The sequence below is a fragment of the Panthera leo genome, chromosome B3 (assembly GCF_018350215.1).
Source record: "Panthera leo isolate Ple1 chromosome B3, P.leo_Ple1_pat1.1, whole genome shotgun sequence".
NCBI lineage: Eukaryota > Metazoa > Chordata > Mammalia > Carnivora > Felidae > Panthera > Panthera leo.
Genome location: NC_056684.1, coordinates 2,837,476 through 2,859,872, shown reverse-complemented (window position 1 = coordinate 2,859,872; position 22,397 = coordinate 2,837,476). Strand labels below are relative to the sequence as shown.

Genomic DNA, 22,397 nt, shown 5'->3' with positions numbered 1-22,397 from the left:
TCTTCAGAATCCTCATTGTGTCACAGTTCTGCAGGGAAGTTTTGATGCCATTTTTATTGTAACCTTGTTATTTCTCTTGAATTTGTAGGTTTGCGAAGATTCAGATCAGCGTGTCTGAACCGATTATTCCATTCAGGGAAACAATTACAAAACCGCCAAAAGTCGACATGGTCAACGAAGAAATAGGCAAACAACAAAAAGTTGCAGTTATCCACCAAACAAAAGAAGATCAGAGCAAAATCCCGGAAGGAATCCAAGTTGACTCTGATGGGCTCATCACCCTAACAACCCCCAACAAGCTCGCCGTGCTCAGTGTTCGAGCCATGCCCCTTCCAGAAGAAGTCACACGGCTCCTGGAAGAAAATAGTGATCTGATTCGTTCTATGGAGCAGTTGACATCCTCTTTGAATGAGGGCAGAAATACTCAGACGATCCACCAGAAGACCCAAGAGAAAATTTGTGAATTCAAAGGCAAACTAGAGCAGCACCTAACAGGGAGAAAATGGAGGAACGTTGTTGACCAAATCTGGTCATTTGGGCCAAGAAAATGCGGGCCCAACATACTCGTAAATAGAAGCGAAGACTTCCAGAACTCAGTATGGACAGGCTCAGGCGTCAAAGCTTCCAAAGAGGCCAGTAGATACCGAGATTTGGGCAACAGCATCGTGAGTGGTTTCCAGCTAGCAACTCTCTCGGGCCCCATGTGTGAGGAGCCTCTCATGGGCGTCTGTTTCATTCTGGAAAAATGGGACCTAAGTAAATTTGAAGAACAAGGGGCAAGTGACAAACATAATCAAGAGCGAAGGGACGTGGTACAGGAGGCACAGGCGGAAGGTGAAGCCTGTCCCGGCAGAGGCGAAAACGGGGGGCCGCAAGGTGGCGGCTCTGAGCCCTCGGAGCAGAAGACATCCCAGAGAGGAGAGTCTTCGCTCACTGACTGCTACGGACCCTTCTCCGGACAGCTCATTGCCACCATGAAAGAAGCTTGTCGCTATGCCCTGCAGGTGAAGCCTCAGCGTCTGATGGCAGCCATGTACACGTGTGACATCATGGCCACCGGTGACGTTCTTGGTAAGGAAAAGAGGGTGAGGACCGAGAGGTCTCTGTGGTCAGAAAACTCAGACTCACTTAATTTTTGTTTTTGCAGAAGCTGCATCGTCATCTGGGTCACTAAAGCGCTAAGGGCTCTGAACGCCTTAAATAGTGAAATGGCGATGGGGGAGGAAACGTGATTACCAAAGATCTTTTCGTTTGCAGCAGACAGGCTCCTTCCTGTCCCGACGGTCTCAGGCGTAAGGTTTGACGTGCAGCGGTGTTCCCGAGTGAGTGGCCCTGTCGGTCCAGGTAGGCAGAGTCTCTCTGGAAACCATCGGAGAGTGAGGTGACATTCTTGCACACCTAAGGCAAAAGGCCGTCTGGAAGTGCTGGGTCCTTTCGGGAGAAGAAGAGCATCGGGGGCTTTATTCACCACTGACCGTTCCGTCAGATCCTCCTCCCGGTTTTTCTGTCTCTGGAACGTCTCTGGGATCCCTGGAGACACACAGCCCTGGCATTTAGTAGCTGCTTTGACTTTTGACTATTACTTCACGGAGACTTTGTTCACCTGTAAAAAGGAAGATAACCGACCAGAGGCTGTGAAGATTAACCCGAGAACACAAGTCCGTGCTTTAGAGGGGTGCCTGGCCTGCGGCAGCTCTCCCGTGAGAGACGGTCCTAGAACCGTCTTCAGGGGCCAGAACGGCGCTGGAGAGCTTGTAGGTTTCTTCTGAGGCCCTTTGAGTCAGTGTGTGCTTATTTTACTTTCTTTTTAGTAAGGTTCTTCTGCTGATCAGTTGCTAAAAACAGGTATCTAACTCGTCAGGGTATTTTTTCTCTAAAGAAATTTGGGCTTGCCTCCACAGTAGGGTTCCTACGAGACGGGCCGAGCATCCAAAGCAGCGTTTCAGAAGCAGCGGGGTTGAACAGTTGCAGGGGGTAGGCCCCGCAGGACCGCCCGCCTGGAGCCCGTGTGTGCCGCGCACGCGCGCACGGTGTCTGCAGGGTGACAGGGAGCACGTGATGGGTCTCGGCCCCGTTTGGGCCAGCGTATCGTTACGAGCTCGTGGGATCCGTGCGTTGGTGGAGGAACACCAGTCGAGACCATTCCCGGACGTTATTCTTCGTTTTCACCAAGAGCTTTCTTGATTGGCGGAGGCGGAGGTGGAGTTGGAATCGGGGAGCCGTGCAGGAGACCTGGCTGCTCCGGTTTCCCCGGCCCTGCCACGAACCACCGCCACCTGAATACTTGCCTCGACGGGCAGCTCACAGCCTGTCCCCTGAGGAAGCATCGTCTTCCCTCTGTGGTCGCCTGCTGGCCTGCAGCCACGTGCGCCGCCACGCGCCCCCCGCGCGAGCACTTCATGCGCCCGAGGAGCACGTGAGTTTTCTGCTCCATGTCCCTGAGAAAACTCTCCGGAGCCTTCCGCTGATTTTTCACGGTGCGATTTTTGGTGCCCTCTCACCGTTCCCGGGGCTGTCCTCCGGGGCACCTCTCACTTGCCCCGCACCCACCGGAGAGCAGCCGTTCGTGCCGACCGGCGTGGGCGCCACACGGCCACGGCACGGTAGCGATCTTTCAGTGGGATTTAGCCACCACCCCCTGTCGTGAACCCCTGGGAAGCCAGCGTGAGCCTCGTTCCCGTTTCAAGATAAGTCACGTCTTCCCGCCCGTTCCCCAGAAAGCAGAATCCGAAGTTTGGCAACTGACCAGACCGTACAGATGACAGAGTCCCGCGAACGCGTGTGTTTCCGTGAGCACCGCACGCATCTGGACAGTGCAGTTTTCCTCGGGCTTGTCACACACCCAGCAGTACAGGGAGGATTCTGGGAAGTGCCAGCACCACAGCCGTAACACACTGATTGTGTTTTCACGTGTCTGCTCTCGTGAGAACTGAAACTCAGTAAGGGGTGAACTGAGTGGGTGGGTGGAGTGAGGCTCCTTCGTGTCTGTAGGTTCCCCCGACGATCACCTTGCCCACCGTATAGAAGAAGTAAGCTGAGGTTGGTGAGGTTTTGTGTCAGAAAGTCCATGCGTCTCGAGACGCAAGTAACTCCTACTCGCAGAAATATGTACAAACCTCTATGATGTTTTCTTAAAACACTGCGGGAAATTGGCATACGGCTTCCTAATCTGCAGTTTATAGAATCAGTGTTTTTATCCCCCCAGAAGTTCATTTGTTCCTTACCTTTCGCCTGTACTTCAGCACACCTCCCGTCATCGATAATTTCTCAAAAAAGACACGTTCTTTAGGGCCGTGAGATGTGACCCTGGCCCCGGAGACGGAACCCATTCAAGAAGGCCCGCTGCCTGCTCGTCAGATTCCCGGGGGTCTTGGGCCCCGGTGCGCTCTCGGCTGTGATTGTTCGCCCGGCCCCTTTGTCCCCCGTTCTCCCCAGCGAAGAGAATGCAGGAGACGTGGATACCAGGACGCCCTGCTTTCCAGCGCCTCTCTGTTGACGCCACACTCATTTCTCCACGCCGTGGGCACGTCTCGGCCTTATTTCGAAACTAACACCGCAGACCGCGCTTGGTGTCGTTCGTTGGCCCTTTTATTTGGCGGGCTCAGCTTGCTCTGGTTTTAACAGCCCTCCTTCGTCCGTCGTGCGCACCTTCCTACAACAGGCCAGGAGGGCGCAGCAACCTGCCCGCCTTGACCCGACACATTTATTTTGGAGCCACTGTTGTATTTTGGGGTAGGGGAGGATCTCTCCTCCTTTTTCTGTCATTGGGATCATTCATGGTTGGTATTTCTCTCTCATTACTCCTCCAAGGAATTTTATCTTAGGACTTGTTATCCCGAAACTTGTTTTCCTTCTCCTCCTTCGTGCACTTGAAATGATCGACCTGGAAGTGTAGGGTCCACGCACATCTGTGCCTATCCCTCCGCCTTCCGGACTCCTGGGGTGATAATAGGAATGCACAGTTCCTCCCCAGATTGCCGTCTCTCCTACGTTATCTGTTTGGAGTGGCATCTGTCCGTTGCTTTCTGGCCAGGCAGATTTTCCCACCTAACACCTGAAGCCAGAATCCGTGGTGGCGTTCATCCGCTGAAATTCCAGGCAGGCCGTCGCGCCTTCCCTGTCGCGCCCGTGCTCTGTGCCCGCTTTCCCGTCTCCATTAGGAGTTCACAGGACCCTGCACGTGACCAGGCAGCCCCAGGCCTGTCTTCCTCCTGGCCCTGTCCACCTGGCCGTCAGACGGCGTCCCGGCACTTGTAGGACGAGACGTACCTTGATCATCCGCAGGGCTACTCGCCCCGCTTCTGTCTCAGGAGCAGAGTTAGTGTTTGTCTGGCCGCCTCCAGGTCGCTGTCCGCTGTGCTGTAGGTCCTTCCGGCCCCTCCGAGGCGGCGCCCTCTGCGTGGACTGCTTAGTCCCGGGCTCTCTGTCCCAGACGCTCTGGCTGGCGTGATACATTTATCCCCAACCAGCTGGCTGCCACCTTACGGACACCCCGTGTTTCGATTTGGTCTGGAGTCATTTCCTCCAGAGTCAGTTGGAGGCCCTGCTGCTCAGAGTTGAGGGTCTTCTCTTAAGCCCATTTTGGGTCGCTTCAAGGGGTCCTTTGGTAATGATAGCCACTTTCTTGTACCCAAGGTCAATATAGCCTCCTGCTCGCTTTCTGCGCTTTTCTTTTTCTTTCTAAATCACCGCCTTCATCCGGAACAAGAAATGAGGAGACCTTGGTGACCCTAAGGCCTTTGCTTCCTGCCCAGATACTCAGACGTCTCCCAGACTTTGTTGATGGATGCCTTAATTCTCTAAGAATTAGCACAACTTGAAAGACAAATTCAGGTCTTTCTTATTAAGCAAAATGAGCGTTCTTAGTCTCTCTTAAAAACTGAGTTCTTTCTACACAAGGTGTTAAAGCGAGACATCGTCTATAGGTGGTCAGAGTAGGGTGTTCTGTAGAAGGACAGAGGCCTGACCTATATCCCTTCATCGGGGGAAATGGGCCTCTTCGCTTACAAACTCTACTTTCTCAAAGGCCCGGTTCTGTTCTCATTTTTTACCCATGAAAAGTGCCCTTCACTTAGCGGACGTTAGAATTGGTTTGTGTTTTTGTCACGTTCATATTTCTTCTTCTGACCTGTTAGCTTCTTTCATTCTTGGCTCCTCACTGTTTTTATCTGGCGGTGACATCACACGTCCCTGCTGGTGTTGGAGTTTCCGCCTTCTGTTTTCACCTGTAGGGTACGCGCTCATGTTGCGAGAACACACGTGCCTTGAGGTGTCAGGGACAGTCTTAGTAAGTGCCACTGTTTGCTTTTAAAAGCCTCCTCTGTTCCAGACTTGGGGTCCCTTTTCCATTTCATCGGCCTTTCCTAATTCACTTCAACAAAACGTACTGACGTGTGTACGTGCCTACACCGTGTCGAAGCACGATCCCTGCTCGGAGAGAGGCGTTAGGCGACAAAGCCTCATTATATGAAACAGCACGGCTGAATTTAGTGAATAAATGTGGTCTTCCAGTGAAATTTTATGAGAAATTGGGATTAGCAGAATTTGAAACAGGGTAGACTTTTCTAAAGTGATAGTTCTTTGAAACGGGCTTTGATGGGTAGAATAATTTTGAGTTGAGCAGCTGAGTGTGAAATTGGCCTTCTTTGTACCACGGCACTGCAGACTGCCACGGAGCTTGGAGGGAACCCGCTCCGACTCGGTTTTATGGGCACTTCTGTTCTGCATTACCATGCCGACGCTGGCCGGTTGGGTGGTTGAAGCCAACGGTAGTAACACTTCGCGTTAACCCACACGGACCTGTGTCTTGTTACATTTGGGTCCTCACCCGGTCACCCTGATGCTGCCAAAGTATTTATTAGCCTTCCGGCCCCCTGTCAACTTTGGATCTGGTCATCATGCCTTCCGGACCCTTACGTTGCTGGTGACCGTCGTGAGGACACGCAGCCGCGGTCAGAACACGGACGCCCGCCTCAGGACATCTTGCCAGGGTGGGCATAACTTGTTGACGTGCGTTTCCTGTAAACTCGTGGCTGGATTCATCTGCACAAGAGCGGCCGGCCCGCCTCCCCCGCTCTGTCCACAGTACACTGTAGCTCACGTTTGGTCAAAGCCCATCTGTATCCTGTCAACCACACGTGCCTGATTTAGCAGTCTGGTCGCTCTGTAACAAAAGGAAGAGAGGTTAGCGTGACCTGGTTTATAAGAAGTGCCCACCAATTTCTTTGTGTGTTTTAATTGAAGTTACACCGCAAGGGCCACCAACGATAACAGAAACCACAACATAAAAGAAGAATCTTCCTCCTTGAAAATCAACCTGTCATTTTCCACTCTTTTACAGTCTTTGTCTGTAATAGTATGTTTCGCATAGCTGTAACCTTATGGTGGAAGCAGTTTAATGTTTTGCTTTTTGCGTTTATTACTTATTTTAAAAGCATGCTTCCATTTGGCCACTTGGTATTCACAATTTTCATTTTAATCTATGCATAATATCCTATCAACTTGTTATGCTAGAATTTACTTCCCATCATCCCCAGATTGGAAATCCGCACCGTTTCCTGTCTGTTTACCGTAAGAGAAAACATTGCTGTGAACAGCTGCTCCCTTTCCTCAATTTTGGAAAAACGAAACAAAACATACCTTTAATTGCCGAGCTCCCAGCTCTAAGGATTGTAGAGTCTCCAGACCAATCTCGCTGCCCATCAGAGAAGAAAATATACAGACGGGAATATGTAGTGCCATGAAAGAGATTAGGTTCAATGGAGCCCACGTGGCGAAGAGACCGTTTTGATCTTAGGGTACCACAGGACACTCGGACCAGGTGGTTCCAGATGGGCTCTAACTCCGTGGAGTTGGCCGAGACGCACCCTAGATTGGAGAACTGTGCCCACAGGGTGTGCCGTGGCAGCGGGTGCCCTACCCCGGCTTAGGGCGGAGGGTCCGCCCCGTGTGCCGTCTCAGTGGAGTCTGCGGTCTCGGTGGAGGGTCTGCAGCTGTGGGCTCTGCGGGCCCCAGAGCTTGAAGTAAGGGGTTGCTGCCGGGTCACAAAAGGCCTTGAATTTGGGTCCAGACGTTTATCTGTTTATCTGGTAGTCCAAGTCCCGCCCTGATCAAAACTTCGCATCGATTAGACTTTTTGTTGCCATCTTTTCCCCAGCGGATGCTTGTGTCTTGGTGCCTTCGCGCAGCAGGTGCACCGTGACTTTTTGTTGAGTGCGAGGACAGGTGACTGACCAGTAGTGGAGCAGGTGCCCCGGTGGAGGGGAGACCATGTGCTCAGAGGCCGCAGGGTCACGGGTCCTCCTGGATGTGGCTACCATAATTTCCCCGCTGGAACAGTGGCCAGTTTGGAGGGTCTCCGAATGCATCCAAGCATCGGACACGGCTGTTGTGAAAACCAAGTGCGTTTGGAAGGGTCTCTTTATAGCGGATTTCCTTTGCTCAGTGATCCATTCCTATGCCTCAGTTTGGGGATTTCGTTTTAGTGGAATTAAAACCGAATGGCCGAGAATTACACGATGAATGATGTTCGGTCTCCATTGCGGTACCTGGTCGGAGGCCCCTGTCCTGACCCACGCAGGAAGGGAGGCGCCGCGGGCCTCCATGGTGGGGGCTTACGCCTGGAGGAGACGGGCCGTCTTTCTTGCGCTCTTCTCCTCGGCCAGCCAGGCAGCCGAGACTCCTTTTTCCAAGTGGCAGGTGAGCGGAGGCCTCAGGGGACGTGCCTGCTGGCCCCACAGGTTCCTCACAACCGTGTGTGGTTTTCAGTTGTCTGTCCTTAGCAGAGTTGGACCCCCTCGTGGCTAAAAGGATTCTTGGAGCACCGGAGGGACCCTTCCAGAAGCCGGCCTCTGTAGCGGGGAGACCTCTCCCTCCCGAGTGGGAGGCGGCATCGGGCCTGACTGCGAAAATGTAGTTAGCCAAGAGAATGTGCGGGCATTCTTGTGATCTGGGTAGACCTTGTCATCAGACGGGAAAGATGCCACACACGGTTTCCAGGGGAAGAGAAATACTTACGACACTTACGTGTTAACCAGTTTTTAAAAACGTGACCAGACATCTCTGCGTGTTGTTTTCATTTCTAATATAAAAATGTTACCGTGTCTTTTCCTTGCTTACTGGGCCCAAATAGCCTCGCGCTTTCCTCATCAAATCAATAATGTCTCATAATTACGAGTATTTCAGTGTGTACAAAGCCCAGGCACACTCGTCTCCTTGGGTTTCACACCCGGAGACTGACCGTCATGGGGGACGTTGCATCAAAAGGTCCTTTTCAAAGCCGCCCGCTTCTCAGGCTGTGTGAGGGGTCTGCCCTTCGGGCAGTGCGGTTTGGGGTGGTTTCGCCTTTCGTCTCCGATTTTTTTTTTGTCGCGTTACTTTTAAACACTTAAGAAAAAAGTTTTCATGCTTGTGTAAACCAGAATTCTCGGGAGCACCGTTTCTCACGGTGGACTGTTACAGGGAGCGTGAGCGGTCGCGTGTCTGTGTGGCTCGGGACGTGTCACCGGTCAGTGAATTTAAGAGCCGTGTTGGTTTCGCAGGTCGGGTCTACGCGGTCTTGTCCAAGAGAGAAGGTCGAGTGCTTCAAGAAGAAATGAAAGAAGGGACGGACATGTTCATCATCAAGGCGGTGCTGCCCGTCGCCGAGAGCTTCGGCTTTGCTGACGAGATCAGGAAGAGGACGAGCGGCCTGGCCAGCCCGCAGCTGGTGTTCAGCCACTGGGAGGTAACAGTCCAGCCCCGTCCCGCCTCCTCAGGCGCCGGCGTGCTCCCTGCAGATGACCCCGAGGGTGGCAGCCTCTGTGGGGCCTCCGCTCAGTCCCTCGCCTGGGAGAAGGCACGGGGCTGTTCTCCTCCAGATGGAAGGGTCCCGAGGTTACGTGGGGCCTGTGACGCACACATACACACACTCATTCTTCACTTTTGTTTGATGCAAAAGTTAAGACGCAGAACGTTCGATCCTGTGTTTCCCTTTGAAGATAGCGGTTAGAATTTTAAGGGAAAAATCACAGACGTGTTGAAAGTGAAGCTCTCAGGAACTTTTCTTCCAGCGGGAAAATACTTCGGGCATTTAGAGGGGAACGGTCGTGTTGGCAAGGAGCAGCTCTAAGCTCCTGTGCGTTCTGTGGTCCTCAGTCCCCGCCGCGGACTCTGCGGGTTTCCGCGACTTCCGTGCGCTGTGGGGTGAAAGGGTCCATCACAACCCCTCACTGTCGGTGTCGGTAAAGGTGGGCAAAGAGCAAACCTTACCCGCACTTAAAACTGCAAACGTGGGTCCGCATTGCTGGGGGAGAGGAAAAGATGGTGAAGACATCGTTTTTTCACTTTTGGGGTTGGGCGGGGAGGGTACTAACACGGAGTAGGGAGGTCAGATCAGCCTCCCTGAGCAGGTCCTGGAAGGAGAGCTAGCTGGGCACTGAGGAGGAGGGCGCCGCGGGACAGGCGGGCGAAGGAGAGCGGAAAAATCTGGTCACCTTCCAGACCCCGTCTCGGGTCAGGAGGAGGGTTTGGAAGCTATGGGATGTAAGAAGAAGGGCTGTTTTAGGAAAACAGCGTTTGTTGTCACTTTGTAGGGAACAGAAGGCACGGCCCATGGCTCCCTCTCCCGGGGAGGCCCGTGCCTAGTGGGACCAGCGCTGGCTGTGCTGCCACAGGTTCGGGTTGCAGAGACCCCCTCTGCCGCGTGCTTGGGCAAGCCGGGAGGCCCCCCGAGTGCGTCCCACCCCTGGGATGGCATGCTGACCGTGCAGCCTGGTGCCCGACCGTGGGAGGCTCCCGGTGGTGTGGACGCACTCGGGGCTGTCTCCTCTAGCCCTGCCTAATCACGACTGTTTACGTCCGGTGCCAGCTCGTCCCTTTTCTCACTTTCTTTAGCCAGACGGGCCCCTTTCTCCAGAGCAGGATTTAAAGAAACCGTTGAAGTGCGGGTAATAAAGGGGAATGTGGTAAGTGAGGGAGAACTTCCTTTTTAAAGTGACTTTTGTAGTCAAGGAAATCAGCACTTCAGAAAGCCGGACTTTGACGGCAAATCTAGTTTTAATTGGGCGGTTCCTGTCACCTAAACGGACACCAGGGAAGTGGCTGTCCAGAACTGGCAGTTGTGTCTACTTTTCCTAAAAAAAAAAAACGCACATCCGTAATGCTCGAAAGAACCACGGTTAATGTTCTGGTGTAGTCTCCTTTTTTTTCTTTCTTTTTTTTAATCAGTACAGTCTTCATCTTAACAGGGATTTACTATGAAATTTTCTTCATTTTGTCTCTTTGTCTAGAAACTAAATGAAGTTTTGGTGGTTTTATCGGTTTATATCAAAATAGGTATCATTCCATGTTTCACTATGCAGAAAACAGGAGGTCCAAAACATTTATTTATTTATTTAAAAAAAATTTTTTTTTTTTTAACGTTTATATATTTTTGACACAGAGACAGAGCATGAACGGGGGAGGGTCAGAGAGAGAGGGAGACACAGAATCCGAAGCAGGCTCCAGGCTCTGAGCGGCCAGCACAGAGCCCGACGTGGGGCTCAAACTCACGGACCGCGAGATCATGACCTGAGCCGAAGTTGGACATTTAACCGACTGAGCCACCCAGGCACCCCCCAAAACATTTATTTGTTAATTTCTGAACTTAAGTGGGTAGTAATTTCCCACTTACCCAAACTTGGACCTTTTCAGCTTTGTTTTTGGCACTCGATTATTACAGAGGAATAAACACCAGTGAGGGATACAAAGAACAGATTTGTCCAAGCAGCTTCTGAAGAACTACGTCTGTAGTGAGTCTATTAGGGATGATCTTACTGGAACGGTCTCCAGAGTCCTCCCCCGTGTGTTTTAGGGACCAGGCGTGATCACAGGGCAGTGCAGCTGACATTTAGAACCGAAGGGGGGTTTATCCCACTTAGAGCAGTGACCTCGAGAGGGCAAAGCACTGTCTTCATCGGTGCTAGAACTTGGAGCTCACCCGTCCGACCATCTTGCCGATGACAAGGTGTCCGTCTCAGGAAGGTGGCCTTGATCCCACCAGTGACAAGGCCAGGTTCTGGCATGTTTGACGAGAACACAGAGAGTGCAAGTTCATGATCCCGGGGGGTCCCGTGTGTGGACAGATCCAAAGCAGGGATTCAGAGCTGTCGTAGGGGCATCATGATTGGAGGAACTGGGTTCCTGAATTCACATATCCTGTTTGCTAAAAATAAGTGATCATTTCACAGTCGGCCTTATCCCTGAAAGTAGTTTTATAAAGCACATTTTTAAAACTCTATGAAGTTTTCATTGTTTCCTAATTGGCAAGTAAGCAGGTAAGACTGTTCTGTGGAAACCTTCTCAGAGTAGATTGTCTTCTTGTGGGGCGGGGGCCTGGGCGGAGGGGACTCCCTGGTGGGGTGGGGGGCAGGGGCGGTGGGGGCTCATGCTGGGCTGGCGGAAGGCGGGGGCGGGGGCCCAGGCTGCTCCAACTCCTTTGTCAGCACGTGGCTTGTGCCGAGGGTCCAGAGTGGCTGCTCTCCCTCGCACCACACGTCCGCATCCCAGGCGGGAAGAACAGGGAGTGGGAGAATGGGAAGAGGAGGGCGCGTGCCCTCCCTGCAGGGACGTGAATGTCCCAGTGCCCACAGCCAGTCGCGCGGCCACATGTCACAGCGCCCACCTAACCAGGAGGTTGGGAAATGGAGCCTGACTAATCAGGAGTCGGCAGACGATGGCCCGTCACCTGTTCCGGTGAACGAAGTTTCCCGGAACACGGTCGTACCCATTCTTAGACGTGTTTTCTGTAGGTCCTGTCCAGAGACCGTGTGGCCTGCACTCTGGTTCTTTACAGAAAGAGTGTGCCTCCCCTCATCCCGAGCCTGAAATACCTATTAGCAAAGAAAACAGGAGAAGAGATACTTAGGAACAGCAGGTTCTTACCAAACAGGCAATTTTTGTTAATGTGAAAACCACGATGACTTTTCCATCTGCTTTTTCTCTCACTTACAAAAGAAAGGCCAGAAATCTTACGTACTTAATAGTAGTTTTTTGTTTTTTTTTTTAAATACTAGTTTCTGTCTTAGTTGGTTATTAAAAGTCAGTCTCTTGGTAAATTTAGAGACGAGTGCGGTCGAGAAGAGCCCGCTCCAGTTTTGTACCACCGTCTGCCGGCCCCCTGCCACCTGTCCTAGTCCCCACTCCCGACAGCTTCAAATCTGTGAAAGTCTTGAAAACGACGTTATAATTAAATGTCATTGATGTGATAGTTTTTGGCTGTCTTCGTTCTCCCCCCTAGTTGGGTTTAGAAATAACACAGTTGTTGAGCTCTGGCTTCTCGCTCCAAGGCACTTTCTTCCATTTGTGTTCTATCACACCATATAATTTACAATCAAGAGCTTTTGAGAGAAAGTGCTTCAAAAAATAGAGAAAATAAAATTACAGGCATTTTCCATGAGGAAACCTTTGAAGTCAGCAATCTCATAATTTCTCTGTTTTACCCCTTCTGTGAAAAGGGAAGAAAAGGAGCTAATAACGGGCACAGAGAGAAAAATATTCCCACCCAGTGGAGTTCTACACGCATGTCAGCACAACCTCAAGACTGGCTGCTCGATGCTGAGACCACGCGGGGCGGGGCGGGCTGGAGTTCACCCGGGGTGAGGAGGCCGCGGCTGTGAGCACAGTAGCGCTGAAGAAGTTTATTCCGGACGCGGTGTCTCCCACCCGCCAGCCACCGTCCTAGCGAGAGCTGGGCACAGACCTGAGACGGGGCTCCCCACGCGCTTCCCTTCTGGGCTGCTGTCCCCTTTCCTCCTCCTCTTCCTCTTTCTGTTTTTGTTTTTAATGCCCAGGACAGCAGCTGGCACTTGGGAGCCTTCCTTCCCGTGAGCTAGAAAATGCCGTCCCCTCCAGGCTGTGGGGCTGCAAAACAACATTCTCGCTGTGGGCAGATGAATTCTGGGTGAACCAGTTAGAAAATAGCACCTTTTCTTCCAAACTGATGCGAGCTCTGCCCTGTGGCCTCGAGGGTGCCGTTCTGTAGCGCACGGCACGGTGTGGGCACCCGAGCCCCCCGGCGAGGGGCGGTCTGGAGCGGGACTCCAGGGGACCCCAGGACGCAGAGGTGAGTGCAGAAGGTAGGCTTCGAGTCTACCCTGGAGTCTGTGCGGAGGGCCACGCAGAATGGGACCTTTTGAAACCCCTGGTCTTAACGGTTTTGAAACAAGGACCGGTCTGAGTCTGGTGTCTCTCAACTAGCATAGTTCACTTACTGCTCTTTATAAAATGTGTCACTTTAGGGGCGCCTGGGTGGCCCAGTCGGTTAAGCGTCCGACTTGGGCTCAGGTTGTGATCTCATGGTTCGTGGGTTCGAGCCCCGCGTCGGGCTCTGTGCTGACAGCTCGGAGCCTGGATCCTGCTTCCGATCCTGTGTCTCCCTCTCTCTCTGCCCCTCCCCACTAACACTCTGTTTCTCTCTCTCTCTCTCTCTCTCAAAAATAAATAAACATTTATAAAAACACATCACTTTGTAAACAGGATTAACAGTTTCTTCACTGCTACTCCCCAGACCTGCTGAGAACATGCAGCTTCTTTATATGCTCTGATGGGCTTATGTGATGTGAGGGGAGGATGCCAGTAACCAGCTTAAAACTAGTCTCCCGCAGCGTAGACAGTCTGTGGACGACTGCCCGGGGGACGTTCCGCTTCCCGGCTGTCCCCCCAAGGAGAGGGCTTCTGTGGCCGCGTGGTGTGAGGGAGAAGGGGGTCTTCACCAGGAAGCGCCACCGGGGCCGGCGTGGGGCACCGGCTCCTCACCAGACACTTTTTTCCGTGTTTGGTAGAAGTCGCCCTCGTGCGCGAGGTGCAGCCTCGTCGTGGTTTTGATGTGCGTCTCCCTCGTGACTAATGACCGACGTCTCTTCGTGGCCTGCTGGCCATTCGTACATCTTCTTTGGAGAAAGATCCCTTCGAGTCCTCTGCCCGTCTTTCCGTTGGGCTGCTCGTCTTTTCTGCTGGGTTGTAGGAGTTCTTTATCCTGGACGTCGAGTCTGTTAATTTACGGGGTCTTCTCAGCGGTTCGCTATTTAACCTGCCTGCCGAGGTTCTTTCTTTTTCATCCTTCCGTCTGAATTTATTTCTAGGATTTCTAGCTCTTACTTTTTTACAGCTGCCTCATGTTTTATGGATGCAGTGCCCCCACACGCCCCTTATTTCTTGGAGAATTTTTAAGTGAACTCTGTAACTCTCGGTCACTCCGTCACCTCTCTTACTTGGTGACGAATGCTCCCTCTGTCGAGTCTGGTTACTGTTGATTGGGGCGGGGGTTCCTGTCGTGCCCTGTGCGAAGCCGTCTTCAGTCGGGTCTTCTCCCCCGCGTCACCCTGGGGCATCTCCGAGTCACCTGTCCCTCCCAAGCGCCACAGCTCCGCAGCTGCTCAGCTCGGCGCCTTCACCAGGGCGGATGGCGCAGGACCGCGGACACGGGCCCAGTACGATCCGTCCCGCCCTCTGTCCCCCAGTGGTAGCCACGGCCCAGGGCACACGTGGTTCTTCCAGGTCCAGAGAGAGGGCCTGGGCTGTGCGGCTGGGGCCCGTCCTGAGCGGGCAGCGGACCTGGCCTGGCGCCCTGTGGGACGCGGACAGGGGTTTTACCCCCATTTACTACTGTGGGCTCCCCTCGTCCCCCTCCCGGTTCACAGACCAGACCCTTCCATTGCTGGTGCTGAAGAGCAACTACTTCCTTTTCCGCCATTTCTAGATTTTAAATTGAAAAGCGTTAGGACTTGAGGCCACTTAGTAAATACCACCCCTTTCTTTCCCGAATTGAGAAATGAGAGAAAACGACAAACCGGAGAAGGTGTGAAGGCCAGACTCTGACCTTCATTACCCGTCAGGCTGACCTTGGAGAGTGTGGTCTCGACCGTGGAGGGTACGGAGCCCCTGCCGCCACGTTCCAGAATGAGACCAGCCAGGCCGCGGGGCTCCTGCCGCAGGGTCGGGTCAGGGCGGCTTCCGGAAGTGACGCGGAGGGACGGGGCGGACTGTGCACTTCTAGTGGAGAGGGGAAGAAGACCCTTGTCCCCCGGTCCTCTCTCTTCTCACACTTACCTGTCACATCCTGGGGGAACCCTTGGCGAGGAGGCAGAGACAGGCCACGAGTGTGCGGCTCGTGGAACCTTCTCTGCCTGCAGGAAACTGTCCGCCCCCTCTGTCCTGGACCTCAGGGAAGTCTGTGTCCAGCGTGGCCATCGCTGTGGGCCTCGTGACCCGGCAGCTGCTCATCCCAGAGGGACTGGGCACCCCTAAGTCACTACTTAACAGACCAGCCCTGCCCCCCCGCCGCCCCCCTCCCCGGGGCCCAGGCTCTGCCCTCTCCCTCCCGTCACGAGGAGGCTCCCCTGGACGTGTCCCCCTCACCGTGAGGGCGCCAGCAGGCGGGGGCCCAGACCAAAGAGGGAGGGCAGTGCCGACTGCCACTCGTCCCGACAGAACATGGGCCAAGCGGCCCGGCTCACCGGTCACACCACGGAGTTTGGGAGCAAAAGCTCGGCGTGACCGGAAGTGGGCTTAAGGGCGTTGGTCTTTGCTGGGGACGAAGGCAAAGTGAATGAAAAGACCCCTCTGGTACCCAGATGCATCCGAGCGAGAGGGGGAGCTTTTCCGTCACGTTATTCAAAGTTAAGAGTCGCCCTTGTTCCTCGGGGTGACGTCGTGCACCTTACAGGTTTGTTGAAGCTGCTTCCCTGTGTTCACGCGTCCTGTGATCCCTCACGACTGTTCCTTGCCCTTCCCAGCAATCGGCTGTTCGTGGCTTAACTTTGGTTCTTCAGCCTCACGCTAGGAATTTGGCAAGGCTGTTTGAAGTCCAGGTATGCTTGCCTGACCTGGCACGTTCTGTCCCCTTCTCTCGCCAGGTCATCCCCAGCGACCCCTTCTGGGTACCAACCACCGAGGAGGAGTACTTACACTTCGGGGAGAAGGCGGATTCTGAGAACCAGGCCCGGAAGTACATGGACGCCGTGCGTAAGCGGAAGGGTCTTTACGTGGAGGAGAAGGTGGTGGCGCACGCGGAGAAGCAGAGAACCCTCAGCAAAAATAAGTAACCCCGCCCCCGGCAGGGCCGCCTCTTTCGGACGGAGGTGTCACCCCAGGCCAGATACTGGGAAAACCTCTCTGAGCCCACTGCCAATAAAGTTGATGCTTATAAGTACTTTAAAGAGGTGCGAGAGAACGTGTCTCCCAAGTGGTTTTGTTGACCCATTCTGGTGCGAGGCGAGAAGTTCCCGGCGTCCCGCGCCCCGGGGGAGTTCGCTCCGGCGCGGTCCTAACTGATTCCCACGTCAGGCCGCGTCCTCGAGAGACCACTTGCAGTCCGACCCGGTCGTAGCTGACCCTCGCCCTGCTGGTCTGTGTGGCCACGCTGTCCCATCCGATTGGCGCTGGCCTCAAACCTGCTTTCGCACTCCCTCATAAATCACATCGCTCGTGTTCAGATAGGTGTTGGTGAGAGTTAGGCCGTACGCCTGTTCTTTAGACAAATAACTTCTGTGACTTCCTGGGTGGTTTCCTGTTAACCTTCAGGGACGTTAGCTGACGTGACGAGATTATTTCCTTTATTGCAAACACTCTTAAACCTCCTCGGTTGCGCCCTTCGGGGAGATCTCCTGGAAGGAGCCAACGCGATTCAGCCAAAAGTAGATTTTGTAATTTTTGATGCTTGCTGCACTAGTAATTTTTATAGCCACTTAAAAGAAGGATTCTCTTTCAAAACACGTACGACGATCAGATCAGACTTTGTTTTTGAGAGGCTTTCAATGGGCTTTCTTCCCATACACTACGTCAATAAACGAGGTCCTAATACTAGTTACAGAAACATTATCTTTGTTCGTTCGAGCCATGGTCTAGCTGGTCGGCTCTAATTGACCCCGACTTTGGCGAGAGTGTGGCTCCATAAGTCACCGTCACTTTAAGCTTACCAGGTACAGATACTTGAGTTAACTCAGGAGAGTTATTCCAGGCATCGGTTTATCTTGAAAACTTTGACAGGGAGGAAAAGCTGGAGCGTCGATTGGCAGCCTTCGTAAACAGCACCCTTCCGAGCGCCACACGTGCCGTGACAAGTACTCTGGGACTCTGCCCCTTCCCGGCACTCGCTCATTTCGCAAGGAGGCGCAGCCCCAGACTTGGAGCTCTCTCCGCAGTCCCGTGGGGCCCTGCCAGACGCGCCGGCGCGGGGGAGGTGACGCGGCACCATCCCCACGTGGAGGGAGACGGTCACGAGTGGTCAAGTGACCCCGGAGAAGCCGGCCGGGGGGTGCGGCCAGCCCTCCGTGTGAGTCGTCCACCCCACGTGCACGCCGCGGTGCACCCCCCCCCCCCCCCCCAATCAGGAACCACGTCCCTGTGCGGCAGGTGCGGGTGCTGAGACCGTGTCTTTGCTCACTCGTGCCCCGGGGCCGTGCCCAAAGCCTAGCCTCACTGGCAGCGGGAGTGTTCCTGTTCTCACGCAGACGGGGTGTCTGTAGTCAGTTACGGGCAGGCCTCGGGCAGCGGGGGGCCACCAACCCAGGACCCTCGCTCCTGGAGGACTTGGCATTGATGTCTGGGGATGGCCGTCCTGCTCTGGGGACGGGCACCGGACAACATGGCTGTAATGCCTTTTCCCCATGACCCTGGAGCACGGGCGGGCCAGGGGCTGGGGCGGGGAGAGGGGCAGAGGGACGAGCTGCTTGGGTCAGTGTCCATAGACGTGAGGGGAGATACCCAAGTCCTGTTGTGATCCCTAGGACACCACACACACACACACACACACGCGCGCATGTATACAACAGTACGTGCAAGTGTGCGTGTGCCAGGTAATAGCTAAGTTCACAGCCCACAGCCCGGGGTCCCGTTTCTCATCCAGTTAACACCTCTTAGTAAGCCCTGTTCCAGGCGCATCACAAAAAGTTCCCAAGGATTATTGCCTGATTTGTGTTAGGATCGTCGACAGGAGCTGGGTCCTCACTATGGCAGAGGGAAGGACTTGGGGCATCTTTATATCTATATTTATATTCTGTGTCTCCAGCCCAGTAGGCAAAGCTACTAACAGCAATGGTGTCCAAGTTTCAGAAATATATAATGGCTCCGTTTCTGGCCGGTAAGTTTAGAAAATAATTGATTTCAGAAATTAGGCTAGCCTGTGCACCTGGCACGGAGAGTAGGGCACTGGGTAGGCAATACCCCTTCTCTCCTGTCTGACAACGACCAAAGAAGGCTTGGAGCCTTAGGCAGCTTGTCACAGAGCAGGAGCCCTCCAGGTGAGTATGTTATTAAATCTGCAAATTAGAAGCTGTTCATTGTGAAACAGTCAAACCCTTACTTTTCTTTTTTTTTTTTTAATTTTTTAAATGTTTATTTATTATCAAGAGACAGAGAGAGAGCATGAGCATGGGAGGGACAGAGAAAGAGAGAGGCAAAGAATCCAAAGCAGGTTCCAGGCTCTGAGCTGTCAGCACAGAGCCCAATGCAGGGCTCGAACTCACGAACTACGAGATCATGGCCTGAGCCGAAGTCAGACGCTTAACCGACTGAGCCACCCAGGCGTCCCTCAAGCCCTTTCTTTTTAAGGCCGAGAGCATTTTAAACTTTCTAGGATAGAAAAGAAATAGATAAAAGTAACAATAAAAGCCAAGCATTTAGATCAGATTCTAAAAACAAGATTATGAATGTTGACCAAAACACAGAAACCAGACCTCGGAGGTGCTAACACTTTCCTTTGATCCTGCCGGTGGTCACAGAGCCTGCAGCACAGAGAGCGTCTCCTAGTGGCCTGGGAATGAGAAGAGGGAAGAGACCACCCTGCGGTGTATCTGCCCTCTGGTTATGAGCGGAGCCCCGTGCAGCAGGCTCTAGAGAGAGGCAGAGTGGTTCCGACCAGACAAGACGAGCAGGAAGGGAGTGAGGGGGCCGAACAAGTAAGGGTTCCCAGAAGGGCTGGAGTGAAGGGTCCAGGCCTTTCCCAACCTGGGCAGTCGTGGCCCAGGGCTGGAAGGCCAGAGGCTTGAGTAGCGGGATGGGGTTTCTTCCAATGCACATCCCCTTCCTCTGGGCCTGGGTTGATAAGGACATTCCAGAGGGCCAGGCAACTCTCTCTATCCCACACCTCGGTCCCTCCCCCGGCAGGGCTAGAGCGTTTGGTTTGGGGGTTACTTCATTACCCTCTTTGTTGATTTTGCACGTCCCTCCCGGGTCTTGGGTCTGGATGAGAGTATCTTCTACCTTATAGTAGATAGAGAAACCCTTAAGACTTCAAAAAAATAATAATAACAAAATAAAAAATGGAGGTACAGAGGGGGAAAAAATCCTTTTCTCGGTGATTAGTTGTAGAAAATTCATAGGCTGGGTTTCTGATGTAACAAAATCCTAACGATCACTTTTTTTAATCACTGAGCCTTTCCACGTGCATACGCCGTTATTTTAGGCTCGGGAAAGTAAGGGTCATTGGACAGAACACTGAGGGACGGAGGAAGGAGGCATTTGCCTGTGAGACCCAGTAGGAGCCAAGGAAGGGAGGGGCAAGCTGTAGGATCTGGGGCACCGATAAATGGGCCGTTAAGGGAAGAAGGCTGGATCACACCGGACAGCCTTGTTTGAACATCAGGTTTAGATGTTTCTTTTTTTATTTGTCCGAACTCAGAAAAAGCGACCTTATGAGAGGTCTAGTTTTGAATGTTTACTTCTCTTCTATCTTTTTTTTTTTAAGTACATCTGGAAAATTCAGAGCTTGTGGACTCCTGTTCTGCTATCAGATGAGATCATTGGAAATACACACGTTCCATCTCATATGCTACCTTTTCCAAAGACATTTTCTCTCACTAACACAGCTTCACTTTTAGGGGCGCCCGGGTGTCCCAACTCTTGGTTTCCGCTTGGGTCGTGATTTCCCGCTTTGTGGGTTCGGGCCCCGGCTCGGGATTCTCTCTCTCCCTCTCTCTCCGCCCCATCCCCTGCTTGCTCTCTCTCTGTCTCTCTCGAGGGTAAACAAACTTGGAAAAAATTGTTTAGGAAACTTCCCTCTTGAGAATGTCACTTGGAGGTGAAGTCATTTGGCCGCTTCACGGCGGCCTCGGAGTGTTTTGAAAATTGCCCCCCACCAAATAAGCTGCGGTTGTTAGCTCCCAGATGCGTAGCATTGAGCGTTTGGAAAGGGTTGGATCCAGACGGAAAAAGCGGCGCTTACTGGTCACGTGGTTCTCCGAAGGCGGCGGAAGCCCGCGAGGTCTGAGACCACCCGCGGCCTCCTCTCTCGGAGAGCTGCTTCCCTTCCCCGGACAGGGCTGGCGTTTCTCAGGTGATGTGCACGGAGCCTTCCTCGCGGACCCGGCGTCTGCCTTGCCCGAAGGGAGCCCTGCGCCCACGGCCTGGTGGCCCGGGTCACACCGCGGCTTCGGCTTCCCCCTCGGGACCGCTGGCTCGGGGGGGGGGGGGGGGGGGGGGCGTGTCTCACCCGGGCCCGGGGTCAGATCCACGCTCTGTGGGGCGTGACCTCCTCGTCCTCTTCACCACTGCCCCCCCCCCCCCCCCCCCGGCCCCTGCCGGCCGCCACCACGTTCCCTGAGCCGCGCTCCCGCCGGAGCCGTCGAGCTGGATTTTGTTTCTTTCTTCTCTCTCCCTCTTGGTGTTGTCGGAGGGGCCTCGGCGCAGCGGGCCTTTACGTCCCAGGCTTTGTGGCGTCTTGAGCAAGTCAGCCCCTTGGCAACCCGCCTCCCACACGGACAGACAGGTGCCCCCGGGCGTCCCCAGGCTTGGGGATGGATTCAAGCGGCCGTCACTAGCGCACTCGAGATTATTACCTCCTTCTGTGACTCAACCAACCGTGTCCTGCTGCCTTCCTTTCACGGTATGTTTCTCTCCCAGAAGGTTGTTCAGAATCCCCTACAGATGGGGGCGGCGGGGGGGTGGGGGTGGGGGCGGCGGGGATGGCCAGGCCCTGGCAGCTGCGGGCCGGCCCGGACAAGCAGCTTTGAGTAGTGGTCTCTCCCCAGCTTGGCCGTGCATGCTAGAATGTACGGTGGTCGTACGTGCACCCTGGGCATCTTTCTAGAAACCTCTCCTACGGAAGCATCACACAAGCGCGCAGAGGTATCCGCACGGGGCCGTGTGGAACGGCCCCCACCGGGAAGGCTCCGAACGTCCATCCAGAAAGAGCTGCTGGCTCCGTGGCTGGTTGAGGGCTGGAAGCTCCTGAAGGGTCCGAAATCCCAAGATGCTATACTTTGCCTGAATCCGTTTTCACCACGTATTTAAAACGTGCGTGTGCGTCGTTATCACGCGCTCCGTAAAAACCCAGAGACCTGGCTACGGACCTGTGAAATTTCTTATCGCCGGGGGCGTAATTAACAGAGCGGTTTCCTTTCTACATTGTTTTTCTGTAAAGTTTTTCCTTTGCGAATCCAGCGTGTAGTACTTTGATGATCAGAAAAAGGCGATTCCCTGGGATGGAAAAGCTAACAAAGGGGTCCCGCACCGCCGCCTGTTGCCGAGGGCCCGAGGGGCTCTGCGTCCGCAGTGAGGCGGGTGGTGGTGGGTGGGGACGTGCTTGGTGCCGCGCTGAGAGCCTTGCGGGCCGAGTCGAATGCACCAGACAGGGCAGCACGATGCCGGCCCTGACTTCGGGAGGGCCGGCGGATGCCCGGTCACCCCACAGGCAGGGCAGCCCCCGTGTCTGTGCCCCCCACAGCCCCCATACAGCGTCTTCGGAGGGGAAGGGCGCGGGATGCTCCTGTCCCAGGAGTGGGCATGTTCTGAACCACGTGGCTACACCCACAGGTCAGAGATCCAGGCACACTGATGATGGGTCTCAGGAACTTGAATAGGGAATCGGGATCATGAGCCAGCTGGGAGAGGAAGAGGAGGGGAAAGAGAAGACCCCCGAGGGGCACCTGGGGGGCTCAGCTGAGAGTTTTTGAGAGAGAGAGAGAGAGAGAGAGAGAGAGAGAATCCCAAGCAGGCTCCGTAACCAGATGAGCCACCCACCCAGGTGCCCCAAGCATCTGACTCTCGATTTCAGCTCAGGTCCTGATCTCAGAGTTTGTGGGATCGAGCCCCACATTGGGCTCTGCACTGACAGTGTGGAGCCTGCTTGGGATTCTCTCTCTGTCTCCCTCTCCCCCGTCTCATGCTCTCTCTCGTTCTCTCAAAACACATACATAAACATTTAAAAGAAAAAAAGACAGAGGTGCCCGTGAGAGGCCTTGGAGGTGGCGGGGTGGTGAGTCACCAGAAGCCCTGTGCTCGGCTCCTGGGGCTGGGACCTCGGGCCGCTCAGACCCTAACCACACGTCCCCTCCGCCTCCCTGCGCGGTCCTGAGGCCTGGTCCCCTGGGGACCTTGGGACAGCCGCCCAGCTGATAACCTGTCTGGCTTCCCCGGTGAAGCCCTCCTCCGTAGGGAAACCC

The 22,397-nt window shown here is 54.1% G+C and overlaps 1 protein-coding gene and 2 long non-coding RNA genes across 3 annotated transcripts in view; 2 read left to right on the top strand and 1 right to left on the bottom strand.

Moving 5' to 3' along the window:
- The window catches only part of EFL1 (elongation factor like GTPase 1), a 121,336-nt gene extending 105,168 nt beyond the window's left edge, over positions 1–16,168 (top strand). The window contains 3 exon segments of the mRNA XM_042940842.1: positions 89–1,071; positions 8,541–8,725; positions 15,873–16,168. Coding sequence (XP_042796776.1) covers positions 89–1,071; positions 8,541–8,725; positions 15,873–16,061 — 1,357 coding nt within the window. The 3' untranslated portion in view covers positions 16,062–16,168.
- A 2,425-nt stretch (positions 16,169–18,593) lies between these two features.
- On the bottom strand, positions 18,594–20,378 carry LOC122221108. Its single transcript, XR_006203075.1, has 3 exons — positions 20,180–20,378; positions 19,158–19,218; positions 18,594–18,769 (listed from the first exon to the last, which is right to left on the bottom strand). It is a non-coding gene; the product is annotated as an uncharacterized LOC122221108 (long non-coding RNA).
- A 161-nt stretch (positions 20,379–20,539) lies between these two features.
- Positions 20,540–21,358, top strand: LOC122221107. Its single transcript, XR_006203074.1, has 2 exons — positions 20,540–20,839; positions 20,985–21,358. It is a non-coding gene; the product is annotated as an uncharacterized LOC122221107 (long non-coding RNA).
- Positions 21,359–22,397: the final 1,039 nt, after the last annotated feature.